General features: G+C 38.8%; 1 protein-coding gene across 1 annotated transcript in view; it reads left to right on the top strand.

Moving 5' to 3' along the window:
• The window catches only part of AAMDC (adipogenesis associated Mth938 domain containing), a 42,032-nt gene that overhangs the window by 2,518 nt on the left and 27,158 nt on the right, over positions 1-12,356 (top strand). Inside the window, exon 2 of the mRNA XM_047693917.1 lies at positions 10,669-10,818. Within this exon, the coding sequence (XP_047549873.1) occupies positions 10,687-10,818 (132 nt within the window). The 5' untranslated portion in view covers positions 10,669-10,686. The remainder of the gene's footprint in view (positions 1-10,668; positions 10,819-12,356) is intronic.

The following is a 12,356-nucleotide window of genomic DNA, read 5'->3' as shown; positions in this document are numbered from 1 at the left end:
TGTTAGCTAAAGAAAAAAATAATCATTTTTATCAAGAGAGAAAAAAATCTAAAGGTGCCTGGGTGGCTCAGTTGGTTAAACCTCCAACTCTTGATTTCAGGGTCACTGGAATTGAGTCCCCCTTTGGGCTCTGTACTGAACCTGGAGCCTGCTTAGGATTCTCTTGCTCTTTCGCCCTCTGCCCGTCCCTGCTCAGGTGTGCGCTCTTTCTCTGTCTCTCTCTCTCAAAATAGAAATTTTAAAAAAGAGAAAGAATCCATATCGTGAGTGGAATTTATAACCTAGAATACCGACTCCTAATCCTGAGTAATATACAAACTTTTTTATTTTTTAAAATATTTTATTTATTTATTTGGCACAGAGAGATCGTGCACATGGGAGCACAAGCAGGGGTAGTGGCAGAGAGAGAGGGAGAAGCAGATTCCCTGCTGAGCAGGGATCCAGACAAGGGGCTCAATCCCAGGACTCAGAGATCATGACCTGAGCCAAAGGCAGGCACTTAACTGATGGAGCCAGGCAGGCACCCCACAAACTCTTTTTTTTTTTTTTTTTAAGATTTTATTTATTTATTTATTTATTTATTTATTTGAGAAAGAGAAAGAGTGAGAGAGAACATGAGAGGGGAGAAGGTCAGAGGGAGAAGCAGACTCCCTGCAGAGCTGAGAGCCCAGTGCGGTACTCGGGACTCAATCCTGGGACTCCAGGATCATGACCTGAGCTGAAAGCAGTGGCCCAACCAGCTGAGCCACCCAGGCGCCCACCCCACAAACTCTTTTTAAAGGGAAAGAATTTTTTTGAAATTTTCCAACACTCTTGAAAATTCCATTTTAAGAGATACTACTGTGAGAAATTAAAGTCAACATAACCATGTGAATGTACTTGATGCCAATTAACTATACACTTAAAAATGGTTAAAAGAGTAAATTTTAGGGAAGCCCAGGTGACTCAGTCGGTTGAGTGTCTGCCTTCAGCTCAGGTCATGATCCCAGGGTCCTGGGATAGATTCCCACATTTGGCTCCTTGCTCAGTGGGGAGCCTGCTTCTCCCTCTGCCTGCCTGTCCCCCTGCTTGTGCTCTCTCTGTCCCTCTCTCTCTGACAAATAAATAAATAAAATCTTTTTTAAAAAAAATTATTAAAAAAAAAAGATTATATCTATTTTCCCACAATAAAAAAGAAAGTAAAGCCTTACTTTAGGAAAATGTCTATGATTGTGAGTTATCATAGCAAAAGACAAGTTTTCATTTAATGTGTAGTAAAATACTGTTTTAAGCCACACTGCTTAAACACAAGTCTAAATTAAAACATAAGTAGAACTCTCAGACTGCTAAGTATGTATCTCTAGACCTGGGGACCTGAAGACCCCAGTTTAAGAAAAATCTAACCTAGAACACATCCTTAAAAACAGTTTTGCAGAAGGATGCAGAAAATCTTGATAAGATTGTTATTTATTTGACCTTAAATAAAGGACAGATATACAATTATAAATGAAATTACATCTTTGTGAAGCAGAGAAAGGAATTTGTGAAGGAACTTTGATAGAAAGAAATTTCAACCTAATTAAGTTTTAATTATATCATTTTATAACCCTTACCTCCACCCCTTCCTTTCTAGGTTTCACTTTGAGCTATTCCAGCTCTTCACCTCCTACTCTCCCATGGGTTGTAAAATAACATACTAAAAGAAAGCCTTATACTATAGTTTTCTTTTCTCAATCCTCACACTGTTATTCAAAGAGAAACTGATAAGTAAGGTTAGAGTTTCTCCCTTTTCTAATCCAAACTGGCATGGGAACAAAGTCCTTGGGCATCAGAAAGTTATATCTACCCAAAAGATAAGAAATGTTTTACTACAAGATTTAGATCATAACTTTCAGTGAGTCTGTTCTTGAAAAGAAAATAAACAAACACTCATTATAACACCTCTTTTTGCCTTTCTGGACCCAGAGAAGCTGAGGGTTACGAGAGTCTAATCCCAGTTTATGTCATTAAGTGACTGAGTTATATACATCAGACTAGAATATAAAGATAGAGTAGCCTTAAAAAAAATCTGTAATTATTTTATTGCTACTGCCATGAATCAAACAAGCATTAAATTACCTACCTCAGTCTAACTTTATGAATAAGAGATTTCTTAAGATGGTTCATATTACTCATCCTATTAGGAAAAAAAGAAAACTTGTTCATTCAAAGTGAATAGCTAGTTTATTCAAAATACTAAAGAGTCTAAAATAACCTAAATGTTTGTCAACAGAAGACTGGATGAATAAATTGTGATTGATTCTTGCAACAGGCTACTATTCATACTAATATACACTTGATACTACAACATGAGTGAATCTCAAAGCCTGTTGAGTGAAAGAAGACAGACACAAAAAATAGGTACTATACAATCCCAGCAATATGATGGTCTAACTAATCTACAGGAATAGAAATCAAATTAGTGGTTTCTTTGCAACTTTGAAAGAGCGACTAGAAAGGTACAGAAGGCAACTTTCAGGATACTTTCTATATCTTGGTTGCCAAGTTTATACATTTGTCAAAAGTCTTTTTTTTTTTTTTTTTTGACAGAAAGAGTACAAGCAGGGGGAGGAGCAGGCAGAGGGAGAGGGAGAAGCAAGCTCCCTGCTGAGCAGGGATCCTCATATGGGGCTCTGTCCCAGCATCCCGGGATCACCACCTGAGCTAAAGGCAGACGCTTAACTGACTGAGCCACCCAGGCGCCCCCATTTATCAAACTCCTTAAATTCTAAACAATATTTGTGCAATTAGCAGAATGTAACTGTGCTTCACTTTTAAAATTTAATGGCTTATCCCTCAATTATCTCAAATTGCATTGATAAATCTGCCTTACAACAGAGTAACTAATACCTATTTCTGTCTCCAGGACATACTATCTTTGCATTTGCTACATACATTTTTTAACAGATACTGTAAGCCTGGTAAATGTATATTGAGGGAATTGGATTTAGTTGTGAAGCCAGGGGAATTCCTAATCAGTCATGAGCAAATTTACATCACTGTGTTTAAAGTTCACCTTCCCCCCCACATTTATTATTTGAGAGAAAAGAGCACATGTGCTAACAAGGGGAGGGGCAGAGGAAGAGAGAAAAGGAGAGAAGCAGACTCCCTGCTGAGCAGGGATCCCAACAACATGGGGCTCCATCTCCGGATCCTCAGATCTTGACCTGAGTTGAAATCCAAGTCAAGATACTCAACCAACTGAGCCACCCAGGCGCCCCTAGAACTCACTTTTTAAAGAGTTAATACATCTAGATAGATGGGTGTGTGTGTACATGTTATATGTAGAGAAAAAGCTGTTAAGTGTCAACAGAAATAGGAATCTGTGTCCTTCAAGATAGTTTAATAAGAAAATATACAAAAGGAAAAGGAAGTTGTAATATAAACAAGATTTAAACCAGCCTTTTTTTTCTTTTCCTAATGATAACCAAATTCTGTGTTGTGGCAGAATTCTACTCATTGAAGAAAGCACTTTTAGAAGTGTCTCACCATCTTTTTTTAAAGAGTTATGCGTTAGTCTATTCTCTTGTCTTAAAAGAATGGCTGAGACTAATTTCTCTGGTGGAATAAAGATTTTTTTCTACAAAAATTTATGTAGGAAACTGCTGATATTAAAATGTATTATACCTCATATTGTTGCTATGTGTGTACATGTTTTAACTTTACTATTAGATAATTGAGGGCAGGGATCACATTATGCAGTTTGGTATCTTGTACAGCAAAGACTAATATTCACTAATGTGGACTAGAAAGGTTATACTGGTTGTTAAAATATTAAGATACTGTACTTACATTATAATTGCAGAAGAACTCCTGCCCTGAGGGAGCCTCCTAAGTAATCCGTGGCACACGTGGCACACTGGCTACCCCAGTTTCTTTCTAACAACTCCCAGCAATTGTCCATTCAGTACAGACACAGCAGACCCTATTCTAGAATTCCATTCCCATTTTGATGTAGTCAGTGCACATGCTGCCCTCTTTTTTTTTTAATATAGCCTTAGCCTGCAGTAATGCTTTTTAAACTATGGGTCATGACCCATTAGTTGGTTTTAAAATCAATTTGGCGAATCAAGACCAAAATTATATTAAAAATGAAAAAATAAAAATAGAACAGTGCTAAAAAAGTAGTACAGAATATAGTGTATCACAAAATAAGGAAAAGTATAATAAATATATTGCAAGAAATACATATGAAATATGTATGTTTTTAGGTGTGTTATGAAATAATGATGTGTATTTGTTGCTGTGATTTAGGCAAAGAGTTTGAAACACATTCCCTTAGCTTTACATGTGGAGGAAAATGAATAAATGAATGCCTGGATGAATGAACAAATCAGATCTTTATCAGTTGATTATGACAAAAGAAACATGTTATTGGGTAAAATTTCTGTTTTAACTCCATACTCCTAGATGACATCTAAGCATGACTACAGTAGTTATTGTATATTTTTCATTCAGTGGAATTTTATGGTATATCACACATCAGTTCTCCGAGTGCCGAGCAGAACCACATTGCAAAAGTATTTCTTCAATACTATTAAGATGACATTTGGGGGGGAGGGGGTGCCTGGGTGACTCAGTCAATTAAGTATCTGTCTTTGACTCAGGTCGTGATCCTGGAATCCTGGGATCCAGCCTCACGTTGGGCTCCCTGCTTCAGGAGGCCTGCTTCTCCCTCTGCCTCTGCCCTTCCCGTACCGGCCCCTCGTGCTTGCTCTCTCATTCACTCTCTCACTCTCTCTCACACAAATCAGTTAAAAAAAAAAAAAAAACCAAAAACAGGTGACATTTGGATATCATTAAATTGGTGAGTCATTAAGTTGTGTCAAAATCTTTAAGTTGCGGGGCGCCTGGGTGGCTCAGAGGGTTAAAGCCTCTGCCTTCGGCTCAGGTCATGATCCCAGGGTCCTGGGATCGAGCCCCACATCGGGCTCTTTCCTTGGTGGGGAGCCTGCTTCCTCCTCTCTCTCTCTGCCTGCCTCTCTGCCTACTTGTGATCTCTCTGTCCAATAAACAAATAAAATCTTTAAAAAAAAATCTTTAAGTTGCAAGTGAAGGATAAACAGGCTTAAACAATAAAGGAAATTTATTACCTTACATAATAAAAAGACCAATGGTATGGTAGCTCATGCTTGAGGTATGGTCTGATCAGGTGGTAACTCTCCTAGTACGTCTCTCTGTGTTACCTTCCTCTGCATGGGCTGAATTTTCAGACTGATTTCCCTTTTGGTACTGACAGTTTTAAGGTACCCTTCTATATTCTATCCATCCCAGCCTCAGTATCTCAGAATTTCCCCCAAAAAGTCCCCCAACTGACACTGATTGGTACATCTCAGCTCACGTATTCAACCATTCAGCCAGTGTGACCAGTGTAGAAAGTGAAATTGAATACTCAATGCATTAGCCTAGGTCAGTGCTTCACTCCTACAGCTAGAGATATAAAGGTCAGTGCTTCATTCCTAAAGCTAGAGTTTATCAAAACCACAAGGAGGGGTTGCTTAACTGGGTGGCTCACTCAGTTAAGCAGCTGCCTTCAGCTCAGCTCCCATCATGATCTCAGGGTCCTGGGATGGAGCCCCACATAAGCAGGGAACCCGCTTCTCCCTCCCCTCTCCACTTGTACGTGCTCTCGCTCTCTCTCTCAAATAAATAAATAAGATCTTCAAAAAAACACAAGGAGTTAATGCATCAAGGCCCTAATATACATGAAGCAAAACCTGACAGAATTGAAAAGAGAAATAGAGAATTCAGCAATAATTTTTGGAGACTTCAATGATGGTCATCTAGGAAAACTAAGAAGATTGCCAACAACAACAAAAGCTTGAACTAGACTATACAATAACTAGACCCAACACACACCTATGGACACTGGACAACAAGTGAATACGCATTTTTCTCAAGTGCACATGGAAAATTCTCCAAGATAAACCGTGTGCTAGGGCATAAAAAAGAAGTCTCAACACATTTAAAAGTGTCGAAATTATACCAAATATGTTCTCTAAACATGGAGTTAGACCAGAATGAAAAACAGAAGAAAATTTGGAAGATTCATTTATATGTGGATACTAAGTGACACACACCCAAATAATCTGTGGTTCAAAGAAGAAATCTCAAGGAAAATTAGAAAATACTTTAAGATAGATAAAACTGAAACATAAAATATTAAAATGTAGGGGATGCACCTAAAGCACTCCTTAAAGAGAAATATGCGCCTGTATGTAAATACTTATATTTTAAAAGAAGATTTGTATTAAAAAAGATAGCATAACTTTCCATCTTCAAAAAACTGAAAAAAAGTGAGGCACCTGGGTTGTCAGTCGGTTAAGTGTCTGCACACATGCACGCACACACGTGCTCTCTCTCTAAAAATAAATAAATATTTTTAAATGAATATAAGATAAAATAGAAATAAAAAATAGAAAAATAGAAATAAAAAGTAATATTTTATTTATTTATTTGACAGAGAGACACAGCGAGAGAGAGAACATAAGCTGGGAGTGGGAGTAGGAGAGGGAGAAGCAGGCTTTCTGCTGAGCAGGGAACCCAATCTGGGGCTCAATTTCAGGACCCTGGGATGACCTGAGCCAAAGGCAGATGCTTAATGACAGAGCCACCCAGGCACCCCTAAATAAATCTTTAAAAAAAAGACAATCAGTGAAAACTGAACATGGACCAGGTATTATATGCTATTAAAGATTGTCGTGTTTATTTTAAAGTCCTAAAATAAGCCCTTATTTGCTAAACGTAGATAATTAAGTATTCACAAATGAAAAGATACGCTGCTTCAGATTTGCCCTACCCCCCAAAAGTGGAGGGAAACACATCAAAATTTAAGAATGGAAAAAAGCTGGTAACCATTGAAGCTGGACGAAGACCTGAAGGCTCATATTATTTTCTCTTTTTGTGTATTTGTGAAGCTGTCTAGCAAACAAAAATTAACTTTTTGTAAAAATTACATGAAAGTACTGTATTCTATCTAAAATAGTAACTAATTTATTCATTCAACATACATACAAGAAGTGCCTGTTGTATGCACCAAGCATTTTTCTAGCTCCTGGGGATACAATAGTGAATAAAGCAGAAGGAATTCCTGCTCTCACAGATCTTACAGTCAAATGGAGAAGACTGGCAAAGAATATATAGTTTCACACGGTAAACATTCTGAAGAAAAAGTGTGCAGTGGATTAAAGAGTAATGTGGGGAGGCTATTCTAGATAGGACAGTGAGGAAAGTTCACTCTGAGGACCCAACTATTTTTTTAAATTTTTAAATTTTTTTTTATTAACATATAGTGTATTATTGGCCCCAGGGATACAGATCTGTGAATCGCCAGGTTTACACACTTTGCAGCACTCACCGTAGCACATACCCTCCCCAATGTCCATAACCCAACCCCCCTCTCCCTACTCCCCTCCCTGCCAGCAACCCTCAGTTTGTTTTGTGAGATTAAGAGTCTCTTATGGTTTGTCTCCCTCCCGATCCCATCTTGTTTCATTTATTCCTTTCCTACCCCCCCAAACCTCCCACGTTGCCTCTCAACCTCCTCATATCAGGGAGATCATATGATAATTGTCTTTCTCTGATTGACTTATTTCACTAAGCATAATACCCTCTGGGGACCCAACTTTTGAGAGGACACTTAACTGAGGCAGACAGAGAGCCATAGGAAGATTTAGGGAAGCAGCGTTCCAGGCAGAAGAAAGGTACAAACCCAGAATATGGGAAAGTCTAAAATGCTTTATATAAAACTCTAGAAAAATATATACAAAACTGTTCTCAGTGATTCTCCCCAGAATAATCTCTAAAGAGCACATTTTGTTTTTTAACTTTTTCTATTTGAGATTTATTCATTGGTGTGCCTGGTGGCTCAGTTGGTTATGCCTCTGCCTTCAGCTCAGGTCATGATCTCAGGGTCCGGTGATGGAGCTCCACATTGAACTCCCTGCTCAGCAGGGAGCCTGCTTCTCCCTCTCCTCCCTGCTCTTCCTCTCTCTCTCTCAAATAGATATAAAATCTTTTTTAAAAAACTGGAAGAAAGCAAAATAAACACAAGATAAATGGAAGGAAATAATAAAGGTAAGCATAGATATTAATGAAATAGAGAGTAGAAAGATAAGGAAAAGCAACAAATCCAAAAATTGATACTTTGAAAATAACCACAAATTTGACACATCTTTAGCTAGACAGGCCAAGATGAAAATAGAAAAGTCAAGTAACTAAAATCTGATATGAACAAGAAGACATAACTATCTATAGTAATTTTAAAAAGGATTATAAAGGAACATTATTAATAACTGTATGCCTACCAGTTAGATAATCTAAAAGAAATTAACAAATTTCTAGAATAACAGAAACTATTGAAACTCAAGAAAATCTGGATAGAATTATAACTAGTAAAAAAGATTGAATTAGGAGTTTAAACTGTCCCCTCACCTGCCCCCAACAAAAGACCAAGAAAGACACCAAGAGTGCTAATGCACTGAAAAAATGCCATGTGTTTAAAAAAAAAAAAAAAAGAAAGAAAAGAAAAGAAAAAAGCAAGGAGGAATCCATCTGCAAGCCAGCAAGAGCGGTCTCACCAGATATCCTGCTGGTACCTTGATCTTGGACTTCTAGCCTCCAGACTGAGAAAATTTCTGTTTTTTAAGCCGCTCAGTCTGCCATATTTTGTTATGGAAGCTTTAGAAGGCTAACACAGGTCTTTCTCAGTACCCATAACAATTCTTTATACTTCCCTTATACCGCTTTTTAAAAGTTACTTCATATTAAAAAATTATCTTAAAAAATTAGTTATTTGGGGGTGCCTGGGTGGCTCAATGGGTTAAAGCCTCTGCCTTCGGCTCAGGTCATGATCCTGGGGTCCTGGGATGGAGCCCCGCATCAGGCTCTCTGCTCAGTGGGGAGCATGTTTCCTCCTCTCTCTCTGCCTGCCTCTCTGCCTACTTGTGATCTCTGCCTGTCAAATAAATAAATAAAATCTTAAAAAAAAATTAGTTATTTGTATATGTCTTCTCCCCCCTGCATGTTATTCTTTGTACTTAGTCACTTGCCTAGACTAAATCTGTGATTTCTATCTCCCACGCAATGTGTGGCCACCAGGATTTGTATTTAATTTTTATTCTTTTTTTTTAAGTTTATTATTATTATTTTATTCATTCATTCATTCATTCATTTTTCCCCATCTATTTTTTAGTAATCTCTATACCTAACATGGGGCTTGAACTTATGACCCTGAGATCGAGAGTCGCATGCTCTTCCAAATGAGCCAGGCACCCCTTTAATTTCTATTCTTGTTTTTTTAAAGCTTGGTTTCCTAGGGGTCTCCTCTGTGTCTGTATTACTTAGTGTTCAGTCAAAGAAAGATTGTGATCAAACACCTTAAGCCAATAAGACTTTCACTCTCGGGTGCCTGGGTGGCTCAGTGGGTTAAGCCTCTGCCTTCGGCTCAGGTCATGATCTCAGGGTCCTGGGATCAAGTCCCACATTGGGCTCTCTGCTCGGCAGAGGGCCTGCTTCCTCCTCTCTCTCTCTCTCTCTCTCTCTCTGCCTGCCTCTCTACCTACTTGTGATCGATCTCTCTCTCTCTCTCTCTGTCAAATAAATAAATAAATAATCTTAGAAAAAAAAAAAGACTTTCACTCTCTACTGGTGGGTCAGTGTGTGCACTGAGGAGTACGTGCAATGTTCAGACTGTTTCCATTTCTTGTCTGGCTTTTACATTGTTCTAAGTCCTCTTGAGCCATCTTGCTTCTCAATTTTGCATGTGCTGTTGGCTCCACGGGCTAGAATGTTTGCATGATTTAGGCCTCCTTGGTTTTTGCCTTTGATACATATACTCACAGCATTTGGTCCACTCTGGATATGTGGAAAGCTCATCAAGTCTCCTATGGCTATGTCAGCTCTGAGAAATTCCTGTTAAATCCCTTCCTGCTCTGCAAATCCATCACTTGCTCCAAACAGGCCCACAGTAGCAATGAAGCAGAGCCACCTGCCATCCATATTTGTTTGTCGCTGAGATCACCAATTTAATATATAAGGCTCTAAATCAATCAAGCCTCCTCTGGCCAAAGCAATGAGAGTGTTGTTGATTTTCATATCCTGCCTTAACCAAGTTGAACCTCTGTGCCAGCTGAACTGATTGAGGGCATGACAGTAATCCCAGGCAGGAACAACATGCCTGTCCTCCAAAATTCAGTGGTTTTCATAAAGAAGGACTTCTCAGCTTGTAGTATGCCTTTATTATTATTTCTAGAGTATCAAGTTATTATTTTGAAAGGTTTATCCAGCTTTATACTTGCTTTTTGGAGAAAGGATGTGTCAACCTCCTCACTCCATCATGCTGAAGTAAATCTTTTAATTTTATCTCTCAAAATATCAAGAATTCCTTCCAGAGTCTGAGAAGTAATGTAGTATCTAGTTTCCATAGTTAAATGATTCAGGATCTCAAGAGTTAATATTTTACTTTTTAGACCTCTAGAGAAGTCACAACCACAAAATGACAAAGATGCTTCTTAACTCATAGGGGACCAGGGTTTACTGCATTTTGTATATAGTATTATATTCTAAAAGACATTTTTGTGTATACTATAGCTCCTATATTTTGGAGTTGTTTCAATCTTACTTCATAACATATTTTTCTTTTAATTTCAGAGTTCAGTTAAGTTCCTTATGTCCTCCCCTGAAATTGCTTCCCTATCATGGGGGCAAATGAAAGTACAAGGCTCTGCTAAAACCTATAAGGACTGCAAAGTGTGGCCAGGGGGAAGTCGGGCTTGGGATTGGAGAGAAACAGGAACTGAGGTAAGCTGTTAGTGTTTGGTTAACACTGCCTAAGTGATTTCAAAGGTCCTAAGCCATAATGACCAAGTGAAGAGTAACTATTCCTTTTATTCCTCTCTCTCAATATAATGCACATACCAGTAACTCACTCTATTATTTTTTTCAAAGATTTTATTTATTTATTTATTTGAGAGAGAGTGAGTGAGCCAGAGAGCAAACAGGCACAAGCAGGGGAAGGGACAGAGGGAGAGGGAGAAGCAGACTTTCCACTGAGCAGGTAGCCCCATGCAGGCTCCCTCCAGATACTCCAGGATCATGACCTGAGCTGAAGGCAGGCATTTAACTGAGCCACTCAAGGGCCCCTAACTCACCCTTTTAAAGTATGCAATTCAATGGACTTTTTATTGGCATAAACTTGTGCAGTAGTTACCAGTGCTAATTCCAGAATACACTTACCACCTCAAAAGGAAAACTCATAACCATAAGCAGCTACTCACCTTTCTTCCCTTTCTTCTCTCCCCCCAACTCCTGCAACTACTAATCTACTTTTCTTTTTTTAAGATTTTATTTTTTTAAGTAATCTCTACCCCCAATGTGAGGCTCAAACTGAAAACCTGAGATCAAGAGTTGCATGCTCTTCCAACTGAGCTAGCCAGGCTCCCCTAATCTACTTTCTGTTGCTATAGATGTGCTTGTTCTAGACTTTTATTATGAATAGAATCATTCAGTTCTCTTAGGTATATACCTAGGATTGGAAATGCTGGTCATATGACAAGTCTAGATTTAATCCTTTGAGGAACTGCCAAGTTTTTTCCCAAAGCAAATGCACTGTTTTACATTTTAGATTGTAGGAATTATGAAGGTTCCAATTTTTCTTTTTTTTTTTTTTTAAAGATTTTATTTATTTATTTGACAGACAGAGATCACAAGTAGGCAGAGAGGCAGGCAGAGAGAGAGGAGGAAGCAGGCTCCCTGCTGAGCAGAGAGCCCGATGATGCGGGGCTCGATCCCAGGACCCTGAGATCATGACCTGAGCCGAAGGCAGAGGCTTTAACCCACTGAGCCACCCAGGCGCCCCGGTTTCAATTTTTCTAAATCTCTCCTCACTGACACTTGGTATTGTTTGTTTTGTTTTTATTATATATCATCTTGGTGGTTGTGAAATGTTATCTCCTTGTGGTTTGAACTTGCATTTCCCTTATGTTATACTTCCTCCAGGATTCTCATTGTGCCATACCCAAGGTAGAGGTTGGTTGAAAGAAGAGAGCCCCTAGCTCTTGACCACATTCACTTAGGACTTAGTCTCAGCCACAGACAGCTGGGGGCAGGATGAAAAACGCTTAAGTCCTGTTTTTCCCAGGAACAAAGCCTTCCAGCTGGTAGCTGAGAGGGGAAACAATTCTGTGTTCTGGGCCATAGCAGTCTGGAATGGAGTGTCCACCTCACTAAGCTAGGAGCAGGGTTGCAGGGCAGGTGGGGGTGGGGTGTCAGGCCGCAGTCTTTCTGAAAAACCACAAATACTCACCTTTCCTACCAAATATTTATAAATTTTCCCAAAG

Source organism: Lutra lutra, chromosome 10 (genome assembly GCF_902655055.1).
Source record: "Lutra lutra chromosome 10, mLutLut1.2, whole genome shotgun sequence".
Classification (NCBI taxonomy): domain Eukaryota; kingdom Metazoa; phylum Chordata; class Mammalia; order Carnivora; family Mustelidae; genus Lutra; species Lutra lutra.
The sequence above is the reverse complement of the archived record's forward strand: the minus strand, read 5'-3'. Positions and strand labels throughout refer to the sequence as shown.